We start from the raw sequence: 17,066 nt of genomic DNA on the forward strand, positions 1-17,066 counted from the left end.
GAAATACCCATTCACTATTCAAGTAAAAGACTTCCTAAAACTTGATATCTATAGACCTCCAGGAGTTACTGCCACAGTGAACGTCCCCTTGCATCTTGAAGTGAGAGAACCAATCATCCTGATAAGTAATATTGTACCCAGCGCTAGCATACACCTCAGATACAGCATTCGCAAAGATGTCCTGCTTGTTAATCACAGGACCCCAAGGCTTAGGTGCAAGGAAGTTTTGATCCGGCAGAACCAGGCCATTGACGGTACCCGGCCAAAGAGCCAGGACCTGGGTAGCTGTATCAACCGCCCGTCGATGTAGTGAGTTCTTTGGAGTACCGGCCTCCACGATCGACTTGGCCTTGTAAATAGGTCCCATAGTGCCTTCCATGGTGATGCCGGTCTTTCTTGAGGTCTTTTGAGGCGTTTTTGAGGAATCTTCCCCTACATTTGAGTCTGATGGCTTCTGTCCGGGGCATAACCAGCTATCCGACTTGGCATAGTAGAAAGGCATGGGAACTCGAAAGATATCCTTGTCAGTGATTCCAGTCTCTCGTTTGAGGATGTTGAGATTGGCTTCAATGCGCTGAGCAGATTCTTTCTGTATGGTGTCAAAGTTCTTGAACTTGAGAGCCTCTTGGATAGTCTGCCTTGGAAGACACAGCTCCTGCTTCTTCTCCTCCACTTGAAGTGAACGGGAAACAGCCTTGACACTTCCATGACCCGCCTTGGAAGCCTTCTTCAGTAGATCAAGACCCTTGAGCGGATCTGCAACCATAATGATCCACCCGCGCTCATTGTAGGAAGGTAAGAGCTGGAGGAACTCGTCTACATGGCCAACGTACAACCAGCTTGTGTCGAGGATAAGGGGGTCTTGAACCTCTTGGGCCTTGAGAAAGTCAACCATGAGAGGAGCTCTTCCGTCCCAAGCCCCCATGATCGTTCTGCCCTGAGGGAACGACTTTCCATTGTGCTTATAGGGAGGAATTGTCTCCAGATTACCAGTAGAGTCAATAGTATCGCCGTCACCTGGATGCTGGACTGCGCCGACCTTGTCGTTTCGGAGCTCATGGAACGCATCGCGGCCGGATCTACGGGAGCTCTGGACTGATCGGATCATGATTCGGATATTAATCGGGCCGTTCGGGCCAGGCATGCTAGAGTAAGCGGGCTCGAAAAAGTCTTGTGTCCAGATATCTTGGTTGTCGAAGAGGAAGATGGGGTCTATGATACCAGAACTGGCGACGTTGCGCTTGATATCATCCACAAATTGCTGCTGCTGCGGGTTCGAGCCAGGCTCGTTCACGCCGGTCGAAAAAATGCGCTGGGCCACCTGCCCGTGGTGATGAGTCAGTACAGGGGCAACTCGGACAGCGACAGTATCAGTTGCTTTTGTCTTGCCATCAGTGACTGTGAACTGTATCTTTGCATGGCCATCCCAGCCCTTGGGCCGGCGGACGTCACGGGCATCAATACCCAGTTCGAGGCCTGATGATAGCTCCTTGGCCGAGAACACATAATCGCTTGATACGTAGATCCACTTGTTGCCTTTCTTTGTGAAGACACGAACTTTTGCTGCGGCTGCTCTGTCGGTGACTTGGATAGAGCCCTTGGCAAATGGACTCAATGCGGATATGGGAAGCGTTTTCAGCAGCGCAACATATTTTGAGTTAGGTACGTTGGATGTCATCTGTCGCATCGTTGCACAAGTCCAAATAAGTCTCATTGCTCGGGATGATGTCGACACTAGGTCCCCATTTCTTAGCACAACGACGGCCAGTGTCGCCGATGTTCGGTAAGATTAAGGCGCCTCGAGTACCGGTCCATGAGGATTTGCCATCAATGTCTTTTTTGTCGACTTTTCCGTCGCGGTTGGTATCTGCGAGGATGGTCACTGTGAAAGCATCGCATGTTGCGAATAACGCCATAGTAATAATTGTCAGCAGAGATAAGCTCAATTGAGTGCTGCCAGTGTACCTAGTGTAAAGACAGTCGGGAACTTCATTTTGACTTGAAGCTCCTAAGATGTTGAGATGAAGGAACCCAAGAACAGACAATTGGCTGTTTTACGTTCCTTAACACATATTATGCTTATTTATAGCAATTGATAGAACATCCTTCTATTGAACTCTAATCTCGGTAACATGGCTCAAAGTCCACTTAGCGGGCTCGTATAAATCCTACACTGGTTTCTAGACCAGTCGATTGCCTGTGGTGGAGCAATGTCCCTTGCAAATCCGAGGATCCAATTATGGTGGCTCCGTTTTAGGCTGTTATTACTGGTCATGGCGTTTAAACCCCCTAACGCTTTTGTTGACAGTCATGCCGTCGATCTAATAATGGATTCAACGCTGGATCTCTTTATGTTAACTTCACATGTAAGAGCGCGTAATGCAAATACTATCTGCTAACTTTATCCTATAACCCCCCCCCCCGCGCAAAATCCTAAATATTAAAAGCATTGTTAGTAGAATAATCAGTATATGCTAACCTTTTTCATTATATAGGATAGAAGTGAGAACAAAACAGTAGTGAGGGCGAAATCTGCTTTAACAATCGCCACTTACTGTCTAAAAAGCTTAAAATCGACTTATGTTCTCAAGGCCGCTATAATGGATTTGCATAATTGTTTTCTTTTTAGGCACCTTATATATAATGTATGTAATCTGTTTTTAATTACTGTGTTAGTTAGTAGTCTAGGGTATGTCTCTGTGTATATATATTTAACGCAAGAACGTGAAGTATGTGGGTAATATAACTATTAGATAAGTATTTTATATAACCCGACTTTTAGGTTATGTAGTTAGCTATATAATAGCAATTAAGCTGTACTACTTAAAGTTAGTTATAATAAGGTTGTTAGTAGTTAAAAGAGGCTTTAGCCCCTATTGTATAAAGGTAAAGAATACTAATAAACACATACAGGCTTAAAGTTAGTAATAGGATAGATAGCAGGGGTAAAAGGACGCGAGATATGTTAAAAAGCTATATCGATGGTCTGCATAAAATATGCATTATAGTAAATAGAACTCTAAGCTAGCTGTATTATAACAAAACACGCATATACTACATTTTACAAAGTCTCTCCTCCATGGCTAGTTAAGTAACCATGCTCAAAGACCAGACAGGATCTGGGGAAATAGCTTCTCAGTAAAGTCCCAAAGAATAGGAGTGTAGTCAGGAGCCCAAGTCAGGCCAGTCCAGAAAGTGTTACGCTGGCCCTGAAGGGCATAAATCTTATTGTAGAAGCCGCCCTCGAGCTCCTGAGAACAGACCTTAGGAACAGTCAACCCGTGAGATGCAAAAGCAAGAATATCGGGAGTGGTCACATCGTAAGTTCCAGCTTTGTCGATGTTGGTGAACACCTGCTTGATCAGAGCCTTGGCCTTTTGAGCTGTCAGGCTGGCCGTACCAAGGACACGAGTTGTCCAAAGGTCCTGCTCACCCGAACGAGAGTAGGCGTCGACAAAGTCACCCCGAGGAAGGTAGAAGTTGGTGGCGTTGTCAGCGGTGTTGGTAATGCCCGAGACGGTCTTGGGCAGGCTTGTCTTGCCGACGACGCCAACGTACAGCGTCTCCCAGGAGAACTTGGAGAAGAGCGACTTCTCTTTGGTATCGAGGTCCCAAGTACCGACGTTATCTGGTGATGGAGTTGCTGCGAAGAGGACCTTCTTGGCCTTGATGGTCTTTTTGCCAGAGGGTGTCTGCACGACGAGCTCTGAGCCCTGGGAAGTTCGCTTGCTCCAGGCAACTGTGCTTTCAAGAAGAACGTCATCCTTTATCAAGTTATAGACGTTGTCGTAGAGTGTCAAGGTGGAGCCTGTCGATGGATACTTGAATGAAGGGCCAGTAAGACCGAATCCGAAGGCCGCAAGCTGAGGCTCTCCAACAACAGCCATGACATTCCAAGTCGGGGTATGAGTTGCGTCGGAAAGCCAGATAAGAGTTCGCAGGATGGAAAGGGCACTTCCAAGCTGGTACTTTTCAAGAAACTCGCCAAAGGGAAGAAGAAGGTCTTCGGGAACTTCCCCCTTCTTGAAGTAGCCGTTTTCGAACCAGGGCTGATACTTGATGGCCAACGCAGCATATGTGGCCAGGGCGACAGTGGAGTTGATAGTGCCGTAGTCGGGATCAACCTTCTTTCCGGTGCTGAAATCAACGTCCTTGGTGGTGAGTAAGCCCTCGGCGGCGCTGACCAGATTGGGGGAGACGAGTCCGACATTGAATCGCTTGAAGAAAGCCTTGGTTGTTTTTCGGTCGAGGTACGCTTGGACTCCGTAATTGATCGGTGTCGCGTTGGCGCTCGCCTTGTAAGCGTGGACATGACCGCCCTAAGAACGCGTCAGAAATCGGATTTCTCTCTTGAGCAAGGTAACTCACGAGTCTGTTCTGCTTCTCAATGACCACGACCTTCTTGCCGTAATCCTCTCGCAGCCTGACTGCAGCGTAAGCACCAGTTGCGCCACCGCCGACAATGGCTACATCGACCTCAATAGTTTCCTGCTTGGGTGTAGCGAAGACACCATGGCTTGCCAAGCAGGCAAAGAAAGGGAGGAAATTATTCAACTTCATCTTGTCAAGGAATCGAAGGTGAATGAGGAATTCCGAGAGAAGACGGAGACGGAGGGGAGGAGGCTTAAGTACTGTACCGTGTACGTGCGGCTGATTGCTTACCTTGTCCCTTTTGCCATTAGCCTAGTTCAAAGCTTCCATTGCACGTCAGCACGAGCATGGCGAATCAGCAGGTCGAGAGAATGATGCAGTGTGACTTTGTCATTTAAAAATTCCGGCACGAACGCACGGTTGACTACGTAGTACATGCCGATCAGAAGGGATTTTCAGGGCGCCGTGGGAACTACCGACGTAGTATCCGGGACTCTCGGCCATACAACAGAGTTTAATTCAAGGTCACACCGTCACATGCCATAAGTCAGCGCACGAACAGTACCCGTATAATTTTATTTTAATATTTCTACAAAGTATAAACATGATACGGTCGCCTGGCGACCGTAACCGTCGCCAATGTTCACGCAACCGTCGCAACGGCCTCCGAATTGAGAGGCTGTGCCCATCCGAGCGGCTGTCGACCCCTGATCCTTCACGCAGTACCGGAATCAAATATCAGGTCATCTTTAAAACGGTTTGGTAGAATATGATGTCATTTTCCCCCAAAATGGTGTCTTGTATCCGTAAAGCCTATTGATTATCTATGTAAATTACTCAAGACGATAAAAGCCTTTGTTTTCAACTTGCTTAATCTCCACAACCGTGTCGTTTCGCACGTGGATTCCAGTCGTCTCAAATTCAGTGCTAGAACCAGGCTGTTCACTCGATATCATAGTATGCACTCCCTCGACCTGATGCGCGTCACCAGAATGATAATGCAGTCCGTTCTCCATGTCGGCCAATTGATGCGTTGAACTTGTTTCATCAGCTTCGCGATCCTTATTTGTCCGAATAAGTGTGGTGAGTTTGATGGCATTGCTCGGGCGGCTGATAGGCTGGCTGCTTTTCCCGTACGAACTGAGGAAGCTGGATGGGAGAATGTGAATAAAGATTGGACGAAGAAGCGGGAAGCATGCTGTGACAGCTGGTTAATAATTGGGTCGCATGGCTAGCAAGGACATATACTGACCAGAGACAATGGCGATATTGACTTCAACAGATCCCAGAATACAGAACATGGCATAGTCATGAGGCATCTGTGTTGTGTTGTCGGGGTAATTCACAAGCACAATGAGCACAAACATCGATGCAACACACACACTAGACTAGAGGTTAGTCGGATAATTTGGGACGGTGTAAGTGGGAGGATATGAAGTCTTACATGGTGCCAAGAAGGAATAGGGCACCGATTGCCAGCTTCTGACCAGTCTTAAGTCTGAGTCTGAAGACTTCAATAATAGGTAAGACCAAGATGATGACGTCCATGATGAAGTGAGCCGTGATGGTGCCCAAAAAGAACTGGTCGCTGTTGATGTTACAGACCTTGTCTGTAATAGTGTAATCCCAAAGTGACTGGATGGGGACACAACGAAATGTGAGCATGAATGTTCTGAGAATAATCCAGATGACGACCACAACAATCATGATCATGATTGGAATTCGGATGGATGAAATGCGAAACAAGCGCCAGTACAAAAATAAAATGGCGAGCTTGGAACAGGCGAGTGTTAAAGCGTAGCAGAGGGAGTTGAAGTAGGCCAGAAAGCGTGCTCGCTGTAGAATTGCCTCACGTTCATCGGTAGGCATTGAGTCGGGCATGTTCACTCCGAGATATGCATGAAGCGTCCCTGTATGGCTGTAAGCCTCGTACCCGTGGACAAGACGGGAATTGCCACTGACATTCAACCATGATACCACAATACCCCGTCGCGAAGAGAAAGGCCAGGATGGTGAAGTAATCATCAAACCACCAGCTCATCTTGGTCATACGCCGGGCGCAGACACGAAGAATGAGGGACGTCAAAGCCGCGAGCCATGGGATCGCAACACCAGCCCAAATATTGGGTTGGAGTCCAGCCATGATGTGAGCAGGCGCTATTACAGCGCCAATTCATAGAGATTGTGCAAAATAATGGGAAACAACAGTTGAGAAATTTTGCTGCAGCAAGAATGGGGACGGGAATCTCTTGCGGGCAGGATGGGATCTGCATTTTGAATGGCACCGATGACGGGAGCTGAACCTGTCTGCAGAACAACTGACTCGTTCGATGCAGCCATGATAGCTTTCCCCGGATACGACCATGCCAAAAGAAGCGCTACTTATCGTTATCTCGTCTTAGCTCCAATAGATAACTCGACCGCTGCTGATTACCCGCCAATTTTGAGTTTACGCTTGTCGGGGTAGTGGCCATCCTACTGGCTGCAGCGGTCTGTTGGCGACAAGCCTCGTTTGAGAGTTTTGGTACTTATCTGTTCGACAAATCATCTGGAAGAAAGACATGCTTCCTTGGTACTTGACTGATAAAGGGCTGAAGCAAGCTTAGGCTGTCTAATTTCCACCCTTTACGAAAAAGGGGGCTTACTGCGTCGGCATTTGCGTCTTGACTCGCTGTCAAAGATCATGATTCTCGAAAGGCCGCTTCCAAGCCACAGCTGAGTCTGTTCTTAATTCCGCTCTTGAGTCTTGGCGTTTATCATGGATCATTGAAGAGACGGGCTATTCCCGAGTTGCAGAATTTATTCGGTGGCAGCATCGCTAGCATCTTTTTGAACAGTTTGCTTCGCTTAATTCTCCCAAGATCTGTCCCTTGCGCATTGACCCTGGATGCATGAGACTGGGAGCGACGCTTGTACCTTTTCAATGCGCCTTATCATCTGAACTTCAAAGATCCCTGCTGCTGGGCATCTTACCAATGTAACCGAGGATTTGGTATGGGATGCTCATTGGGGTTTCTTTTCTTACGCAGGACTCCACACAGGTTAAACAAATCGCTTTTAGGATATAGTAGCAAGGCCAGTAAAGACTGATTCATGGCCAGATAAGCGTTAGTTCTCGGTAACACTACCCCAGCACCTGGTGCCTTCTTTAGTGCCTTCGTACCTTGAAGCCATGTGAACGTTACCTTGGCTCGTTAAACTATTGGGTATTGGCGATTTAATTTGTCTTGATGAATATTGCATTCCGCTACAGCGCAATTATTAGGGAACATCAGAGATTGACACAAGGGCTAATTGAGCGGCGAGCTCTGTGCATGACGGGCAGTAAGCTTGCAAGAGTCGTAGTAAGAAATTGTATTGGTACAAGGCACCTCTCTTTTTCCCAGAGATGCCGAACGAACTGAATTGAAAGAGATGGACTAGCAAGCATTTCTATATAGAGATATTTGCAAAGTATGTAATATACAAAGTTTGTCGATATAGAGAATCTTGGATGGGGGAGACACAAAATAAGATACAACAAAGAGAAAGTACAATAGCAAGATTAGCCACCACTTCCAAAGGCAGGGTATGAAGGGGTGCTGTGATCGCAGGCAAACCTAACAAAGTAATTATTCTGTGATCCACTGCCATCAACAATAACAGTTCCATCTGGAGCTGTAACTGTAACAATCATAGCAAAGTCTCCCTGGGCATTAGCCCAGAAAACACGCATTGGTGTATAGGTATTAGCTGTAAGTTGAACCTGGTATTGCAGGGGTATAGAAGTTCCATATGAAATAAACTCCTGCTCTAAATCCGCATTACTGCGTGTCCAGGTAGATAGAGCCTTAGAACCAAACCAAACAATTGCTACATCATCACTATACGGGACCTGAATAGTGTATATACCAGAAATAGGTGTATAGAGGAAGGAACGATGATTGACAGCCTTGTAGTTCCATGTCTGACTTGGTGAGTTAGGATAGATGCTCTGGGGATCGCTGGTGTGTCCGAAAGTTGTATTTCCTGTCTCCATAATGCCAATTCGGTCCGTGATACCAGTGAAAGTTGGTTGAGTTGTCTTGAAGGATTCCGGGCTGAAGGATGAGTAGTGAGGAGCATCGCTATTATAAAACGAGTTATTGTAAATAGCGTATTCTAGTCCCGCGTTATTACACGATTGGTCAGCTACTTTTGTGCCAACGGCTGGAAGGGCCACAAGTACAGTCGCAGGCTGCCCGTTGGCAGGATCAGTCTGAGTGGACGTAGTTGCGGCTGAGACCGAGCCATAACTAGTCACAGTTGTATACGACTGAGGCTCCTGTACAACGACGGTAATTGGGTCGCCTGGAGAGCTTGGGGATAAGGTACTAGTAGCAGCAGCTGTGACCGACCCCCAGCTAGTAATAGTGGTATACGGCTGAGGCTCCTGTACAACGACGGTAATTGGGTCGCCTGGAGAGCTTGGGGATAAGGTACTAGTAGCAGCTGCTGTAACAGATCCCCAGCTAGTGATAGTGGTGTATGATTCGGGTTTCTGGACGACAACAGTAACTGGGTTACCTGGAGCACCAGGCGATAAGGTACGAGTTGTAGCTGCTGTGACAGACCCCCAGCTAGTGATAGTGGTGTATAATTCGGGCTCCTGGACAACAACAGTAACTGGGTCACCTGGAGCACCAGGCGATAAGGTATGAGTTGTAGCTGCTGTGATAGACCCCCAGCTAGTGATAGTAGTGTATGATTCGGGCTCCTGGATGACAACAGTAATCGGGTCACCTGGAGCACCAGGGGATAAGGTGCTAGTGGCAGCAGCTGTAAAGGTTCCGTAGGTGGTTATGGTTGTGTATGACTGAGGGTCCTGGATAAGCACAGTAATTGGATCGCCTGGTGCACCAGGGGATAAGGTGCTAGTAGCAGCAGCTGTAAAGGTTCCGTAGGTGGTTATGGTTGTGTATAACTGAGGGTCCTGGATAAGCACAGTAATTGGATCGCCTGGTGCACCAGGGGATAAGGTGCTAGTAGCAGCAGCTGTAAAGGTTCCGTAGGTGGTTACAGTTGTATAAGGCTGAGGATCTTGAACTAGAACAGTAACTGGGTCCCCTGGAGATCCCGGTGTCATAGTGATAGTAGCAGCAGATGTAAAGGAGCCATAGCTAGTCACAGTTGTATAGGGCTGCAGCTCTTGAACAATAACAGTACCTGGGTCCCCTGGAGAGCCTGGTGCTATAGTAGTAGTGGCAGCTGCTGTAAAGGAGCCATAACTAGTTATAGTTATATAGGACTGCGGCTCTTGAACAACAATAGTAGCTACATCACCAGGTACAGCAGGTGCTAGTGTTGTTGTTAGAGGAGCTGTGAAGGAGCCATAACTGGTAACAGTTATATAGGACTGGGGCTCTTGAACAACAACAGTGGCTATGTCCCCAGGTGCAGCAGGTGCTAGTGTTGTTGTTAGAGGAGCTGTGAAGGAGCCATAACTGGTAACAGTTGTGTATAACTGGGGGAGATCCACTAATACAGTACCAACACCGCCTGCAGAAGATGGCTTCAATGTTGTTGTCAGAGGAGTTGTGAAAGTACCGTAGCTGGTGACAGTTGTGTATGCCTGAGGAACCTTGACAAGAACAGTGGCAAAGTCCCCAGGAATGGAAGGCTCGTATGTTGTGGTGAAAGGCGCAGTAATGGTATCGTCATACGCTGTGACAATTGTGTATGACTCGGGAAGATCGAGAACTACCTTCATGAGACCACCTGCCGAAACTGCCGGAAAGATCGAAGATTCAGGGGCAGTGATATCCGCACGAAAGTGTGTCACTGTTGTATATGATTGAGGAAGATCAACCTCTATAGTTCCAAGGTCACCTGGACTGGAAGCAGGGTATGTTGTGGTAGTAGGTGCAGTGATACCTGCACGATAGTTTGTCACTGTTGTATAAGATTGAGGAAGGTCAGCCTCTACAGTGCCGAGCGCACCTGGACTGGAGACAGGGTATGTCGTAGTAGTAGGTGCAGTAAAAGCCCCATAGTTGGTGATAGTGGTATAAGATTGCGGAAGATCAACCTCAACAGTGCCGAGACCACCTGGACTAGAGACTGGGTATGTTGTAGTAAATGGTGCGGTGAAAGAGCCATAGTTGGTGACCGTGGTATAAGATTGAGGTAGATCAATCCATACAGTCATCGCCTGATCAGGTCTGAGAGGGTTCTCTGTCTTCATTGTAGAAGCTGTGACGCTTCCATAACGGGTGATGGTCACGGCTGATTGTGGCTCAAAGACCACCACTGTTCCAGTGGCGCCTGGACCAGACGGGGATATAGTGCTTGTAGATGCAGCTGTCACTAACCCGCCATAAGAGGTAACAGTCACCCACTGATCTGGTTGATAGACAACTACAGTACCTGCTGCGCCTGAACTCGAGGGCCATATCGTAGCTGTAGATGCAGCTGTTGCTGTTGCATCATAGGACGTAAGAGTCACCCATTGATCAGGCTGATATACGACAACAGTGCCTACTGCACCTGGAGAAGAGGGCCATATTGTGGCTGTAGATACAGCAGTAGCCGTTGCATCATAAGACGTAAGAGTCACCCACTGATCAGGCTGATAAACAATGACAGTTCCTGTTTGCCCTGGAGCTTGCGGAGTCACTGTAGTTGTGAAGGCACCTGTAATTGTTGCATCATAAGATGTAATGGTGAGGTAAGGAGTTGATTGGAGTACGACCCCAATCAACACTGAAACGACACCATCAGAGCCAGATGGGGCCTCTGTGATGGTGGTAGGACCAGTACCAGTGCCGGTTTCGGTGACAGTAATAGTGGTGTAGGATAAACTTGATGTTATGGAAGGTGTAGAAGCAGGTAACTTGACAAACTCAGTTCCTGTTGCGCCAGGTTGAGAAGGGGACTGAGTGCTGAGTACAGTTGTACTATCAGTACCCGAGATGGTGACTGTAGTATAGGGAATAGAGAGGACACTGGATTGAGTAAGAGTCTGCGTAGAGATAACCGTGTCACTATCAGTATCTGAAGTAGTGACTGATGTATAGGAGGCAAATAGAACTTCAGGAAGAGAATTAATCTGCGTGGTGGTTGTAGTAGCATCATCAGCTCCTGAAGTGCCGGTCGATGTATCAGGGATAGAAAGGGTAGATAGTTCGTCCAATACAGTCTCTATCACACCAGACTGAGAAGGAGTCTGTATGCTGGTCACAGTGGTGCTATCTGCGCCCATGACGGTGAGTGTTGTGTAGGGAATTGATAGAGAGAGTGCGGAAGAGGGCTGGCTTGAAGCGTCGGTGGTAAACGTGGTATCGCCCCGAGCCACAGAAGTTCTACCCGGGGGCAAAAGACTGTTTGACGCAACAATCTGTGAAGAATCATTGGGAACCTCGGTGACAACTGTGCCAGCCTCCCCCGATTCAGAAGAAATAATTGTGTAGTCGCGATTGGCAGACTCTGATCTTGTAGAAATGCCAGTAACATCCTCGTCTGTCATGGCTTCTGTGGGCTGAGTCACAGGCTCTATCGAATGTGACTTGGTCCTAACTCTGTGGCGTGTTACCCGTGCACGGGTGATTGGGTCTATAAAACTGGTATTATAGGACGCCGGCTGACTTGAAAGAGGTTGTTGTATAACTTCTGATGAGGTAAAGCTCCCACTTTCCGATGTTCCTGCTGGGCTTCGAGCTGAACTTTCTCCCCCCGAAGGAGAAGCCAAGCTTTTAGTAGTGCCGAGAGAAGCCTTGTTGACATCCGTGGTTTCAGGAGTTCTCGAAGTTGTATCCTGGTCCGGTCGTGTAGGCAGCAGGGTATGCGTAGTGGAATCTTCGGGATTATCATGCGTAGCCGAGCTTTGAGCGGTGGTAAGAGCAGCCTTGTTAATATTCGCGGTTTCAGGAGCTGTCAAGGTCGTATCCTGGTCAGGTGATGTAGGCAGCAGGGTATATGAAGTCGAGTCTTGGGGATTCTTAGCCGAGCTTTGACTATTGCTCAGCATCGTCGACTCTTCGCTGTTGGGCCCAGCCGAAGAGCTATCCACTGGTCGTTTTATAAGCACGGTTGGCACGTCACTGCTATTTTCAGGCGGAATAGTGGTGGTTTCATTGACACTTAGTGTTGGGACTGTGGTGGCCATAGTCACGTCTGTCTTTACAATAACGGTGATAATTTGCGACTGTCCTTGGGAGTCGGGAGGCGGGACGGTGAAGGTCGTTGCATCGCCATCGCCGTAGATGGTGGTGGTGCTGAAGCTAGCATCATATGAGATCATAAATGTGCTGCAAGCATTAGTGAATGTAGACGGGAGTGAAAGAAACCAAAGCGTGATTCATACCTCGTCAAAGTCTCATAAGTCGTAGTTAATCCATCGACGATTTTGATGGGCTGAGTCTGGACGACCCTGATCCCTCCCGGGCAAGTAGGAAGCCACTGATCCGACAGTGCATGTGCATTGCATCCTGGACCCATCAAGGCGAGGGCCCAGAGCGGTTTGATGCGCCAAAGCAACATGGCCGAGGAGGAAATGAAACAAATGGGTGTGAGTAATTGACCAAATGGCAATAACGAAAAAAGCAAAACAGATGAATTTATCGGATTGTTCTGGCGCAATAACAAGAGAAATTTAAATGAGTGTTGAGGAGTGCTTTGCTGAAACAGAAGCGCGGTTTGTGCCTGGCATTAGGCGAGATCAGGGGTGGCATAAATATTTCTTCAATTTACCCACAGAAATGCTTTTGTCCACGGTAATGCTGCAGCCGGAGGCTTCAAGACTCCGAGTGTAATATTGATTCTGTTGCCAGACTAAATGCGGACGGGACGCGGCCCCCCTTTTTTGGTTTCCGGTCACGTGGGCTACCTTGCTGGTTATATCCTTGTAACCCTTGAAGATCTAGACATGTATTGGTTATAAAGGTTTTAGTAGGAAATTCCGAAGACATCACCGGGAACCGGTCTCGCAAATAACCCTTTCAGAAGAGGGATAGTTAGATATTGGCTCTCGCCGTCTGTAACCTTATTCTGGGCTAAGCCTTTCCGGGCGTAACCACTGCTGCAGCTTTAAGTTTCTCTCACAGATATAATACGGTCTCTGTAGTAATCACATAATCTCTCAGCCACAAGCCTCAACTGCAAATAACGCATCTCGTGTAAATAATAGCATTTAAAGGGGGTTCTAGATTCTAGGAAATATCTTAGATAAATATTATAATTAAATGTTATAATTAACTTTTAATATTACTATTAGTTTATTATAAATATCTTATAATAATTATTTATTATAAATTATTTCAAAAATATATTAAACTTTAAATATTAATTTAATATTATATCTATAATATATTAATTTACTTTAGGATTTATGAGTAATATCCGATTAGTAGATAAGTTCATTATTAGGCTTATTATTATAGGTAAAGAGTAAGTAAGTACTAAAGATAATCTTTACAGGCATACTGGCCAGAAACACATCTAGCAATTAACGTTTTGGCAATAGATAAGTCCTGGATCTTAAAATGCAACTATTTACAAACCATGTAGGCACCATGCAGGCACCATGCAGGCACTATGCAGCACATCAAAAATGTAGAGCGTGTGCTGCATGCTTATTGCAGTCAAGACCAGTAGCACCATGCTTCGGGTACGCCGATCTCCCTCGGAAACATGTCAATGCCGATAGCGACTATGGCATCGTAGGAAACCTAATTGAGATCTCGCTTAGACCCCAGTTGCCGAATTGGGGAAAAGCCGGAGGAATTCCTAGATCTCATTCCACACAACATTCTTGGTCTGACGCATCTTCTTGTGGCTTGCAAACCTTCAATCAGGTGATAAATAACTACTCAACAACGGTGAAAAAAAAAACCCGTAACCGAATAGTGCCGATCGTTTTCGGATTTCCAAATACAGATTTCCGACCTGGTGAGGCTTCTCTGGCAGCAAATTCTGCACGTCGAAACAATCAAAGGGACTCTTCCGCGTTACCTACCATGAGCTAACAGATAAAAACCAGAATAAAAGCAAAGCAGACAAAAGGTCCTGCTGCGGTGTTTTCAGAAGGCCTTCTTTTTCGTTCAATTATTCTGTGCAAGTATTGACAATGGCATTCATCGCCATTGCACCGGAAATCACTGTTCGCAGGCGGGGTAGCCTTCCCTGGAGGATCTCGGTCGATTGATTCGAGACCGATACGACAGGCTCTTTTCAGGGTCTTGAGGCGGCGAGGCCTACTCAGCCTACCTCCCTTCTTCTGTGTCAGGCCACTTGTGTTGGTGAGAGGGTCTAGAACACCAACCCCTTAGATCCACTGGGGCCGAGTCGGCGGCAACTAACCCCCTGGCCCCTAATATGGACCCTGGAACCGACAGTATGGTTCCGAATTTTAGCGGGCTGGTAATTTCAACTTAATCTTTTCTCAGGGACTCGAACAGTCTCAAGCCTTCTAAGTTCTGCCCCTAACTAGCGTGAATCTCTTACAGTCCGAGAATCAGCGGCCTTGAGCTCTCACCGCAAGCACTTGGCTGTGAGTAGGAAGGCTTCTATCGCGCAGTCCGACGATCCAGACGTTTATGAAATCAAATCATTGTTTTCATGTTTCTTATTTATATCAATAGTCGCTCTGTTTTAGTAGTTATGAAACATCAACAATCTTTACTCTTCAGACCATTTGCGTTTGACTTTCATTCACTTTTAGACAACCCACTCAAAACGCATTCATTCACTCGTTCTTTCGGTCCAATTATCAACAGTTTACTGTAGATCTCTTCGCTCTCTTGAAATCCCATTCTCCAATCAATACAATCAATACAATCATCCAGTATCTGACAGAGCTTGGACTCCGGTCAACTATCACACATCACTCTTTTGTACTCATACACTTCCAAGATATACACGGCTACATTACAACCCTCAAAATGCACTCACAACTTACCTTGATGGTCAGCTGGTTCTGTCTTTTTCTCACAGCATTTTCCCTCCCCACTCCCGAGGCAACGTCTTGCCTCTGTGAGGTTAGCCTTCCCACAATCACTGTTCGCCCAAGACAAGGCGGCTATGAGAACGTCTACACTAGGACATATCAAGATATTATTTCTCAGCACTTGACAACAGTTATCTACACTCTCACTCGCACTTGCTCAACTATTGACTGCCCAGTTGCCTTCAAGACTGCCCCTCCTGCTGGTTTTACTCAGGCAGTGGTTGCAGATGGCACTATTACTGCAACTCTTACATTCCCTACCCAGTCCCTAGCAGCCTACTCTGCTGCTGGTTACGTTGTCATGCCAATCAACACTGCTACTCCTGACCAGTCTGATTCTGCCTCTGACCGCCAATCCAGCTCGGGAACACCAGCTGGCTCTGATGCCTCTTCAACCAAGAATGGCTATCCAGGCTACAACGGTTCTGCCTCTCGTTACCAATCCAGACCGGGAACACCGGATAACTCCGACGCCACTTCAACCGAGGATGGCTCCGACGAGGGTTCCGACTCTTCCCATAACAGCACACCTAGCTCTTCTTCTACTGCTTTCACTCCCTCATACTCTTCTGCTTCTGATACTGAGAACACACCCAACCCATCAACCAAACAATCTTCTACCTCTGTCAACCTCCCTAGCAACGACAACAGTGAGTCTGTTGATCAAAATATTATTACTACTAGCAGTGCTGGATTTATAAAACCTAATCCTATGGCCTTGGTTACTATGCCGATTGCCGGCATAATTATGTTAGTATTATTTTAAGGTGTTCCTATTGCCTTTCTTTACCTATTATTAGAATATAGAATATACCTACGTATAAGCAAAATCTCTCTTATTTATTCTTATTTTAGTTTAGTATAATACTAGTGTTCTTTTATCTTCTCTTAAACAGCCTAATAAGTTAAGTAAAATTAATTAAGCTATTTAATAGTATAATTAGTACCTCTATATAACTAAATTAACTAATTAAAATTAAAAATTATAAATAGTTTAATAGCCTTTTATAATTTAAATAGGCTTATTTAAGTATACTATTTTAATTTACTAAGTATACTATAAACTAAGCCTATTTAAGCTAAAGTAAATAAAAAAAAGGCATTTTATTAATCTAAAAAAGAATTATTAATATATAGACTTTTTTTTATAGTAAATTTCTTAAAGTTATTTAAAGGCTTATTTTTTATATTAAATAAAAAGACTTAAATAATTATATTAAAAATAATTACCTCAGTTTAAACTACTGCTTCTTTACTAATATTACTTTATCTATTCTTAAACGTAAGGTCGGTTAGTTATATGCTTTAGTACGTACATTTAATTAATAAAGGTCAATTTAACTTTCACTAACTAACTTACACAAATAGAGTTAACTTATTTCCTTTAGTACATTCTAACTTTAATAGAACCTTTAAACCCCGCTATTACCCTACGTTTATCTAACTCTATTTGCAAACACGCTATTCAGCCATCTTAGCAGTTTGCTCTTATAGTCTCAAACTATAAGCCTAGTCTATATATTTATTTTATATAAGTAGGAGGAAGTAAACTATATACATTTAGCCTTAATAATTACATTTACTAGCCACTTTTTATATAAATCTAAACCTATTAATAATATAATAAAAGCTACTCTATTTATATTAAGGGGCAAGCCTTTCCTTATAGCCTTTTTTAAGTTCTTTAATCTAGCTAGCTCTTTAGCTAGCTAGACTAAATTTATTAAATAACTAA

The 17,066-nt window shown here is 45.6% G+C and overlaps 5 protein-coding genes across 5 annotated transcripts; 1 reads left to right on the top strand and 4 right to left on the bottom strand.

Moving 5' to 3' along the window:
- Positions 1–34: 34 nt before the first annotated feature.
- Positions 35–1,687, bottom strand: FSUBG_8811 (arginine deiminase type-3; the record flags this gene model as incomplete). Its single annotated transcript, XM_036687257.1, has 1 exon — positions 35–1,687. The coding sequence occupies one exon, from the start codon at positions 1,685–1,687 to the stop codon at positions 35–37; it is 1,653 nt and encodes a 550-aa protein (XP_036535737.1).
- Positions 1,688–3,101: 1,414 nt separating this feature from the next.
- On the bottom strand, positions 3,102–4,560 carry FSUBG_8812 (amine oxidase; the record flags this gene model as incomplete). The annotated part of the gene is made up of 2 exons (XM_036687258.1): positions 3,102–4,319; positions 4,369–4,560. 2 exons carry the CDS (start codon positions 4,558–4,560, stop codon positions 3,102–3,104), a joined length of 1,410 nt encoding a protein of 469 aa, XP_036535738.1.
- A 644-nt stretch (positions 4,561–5,204) lies between these two features.
- FSUBG_8813 (uncharacterized protein) lies at positions 5,205–6,514 on the bottom strand (the record flags this gene model as incomplete). The annotated part of the gene is made up of 4 exons (XM_036687259.1): positions 5,205–5,569; positions 5,624–5,754; positions 5,816–6,281; positions 6,334–6,514. The coding sequence occupies 4 exons, from the start codon at positions 6,512–6,514 to the stop codon at positions 5,205–5,207; spliced, it is 1,143 nt and encodes a 380-aa protein (XP_036535739.1).
- A 1,401-nt stretch (positions 6,515–7,915) lies between these two features.
- FSUBG_8814 (agglutinin 2) lies at positions 7,916–12,867 on the bottom strand (the record flags this gene model as incomplete). Its single annotated transcript, XM_036687260.1, has 2 exons — positions 7,916–12,635; positions 12,692–12,867. 2 exons carry the CDS (start codon positions 12,865–12,867, stop codon positions 7,916–7,918), a joined length of 4,896 nt encoding a protein of 1,631 aa, XP_036535740.1.
- A 2,399-nt stretch (positions 12,868–15,266) lies between these two features.
- Positions 15,267–16,097, top strand: FSUBG_8815 (uncharacterized protein; the record flags this gene model as incomplete). The annotated part of the gene is made up of 1 exon (XM_036687261.1): positions 15,267–16,097. The coding sequence occupies one exon, from the start codon at positions 15,267–15,269 to the stop codon at positions 16,095–16,097; it is 831 nt and encodes a 276-aa protein (XP_036535741.1).
- Between the last annotated feature and the right edge of the window lie 969 nt (positions 16,098–17,066).

Source organism: Fusarium subglutinans (assembly GCF_013396075.1).
Source record: "Fusarium subglutinans strain NRRL 66333 chromosome Unknown NRRL66333_c0000124, whole genome shotgun sequence".
Lineage (NCBI taxonomy): Eukaryota > Fungi > Ascomycota > Sordariomycetes > Hypocreales > Nectriaceae > Fusarium > Fusarium subglutinans.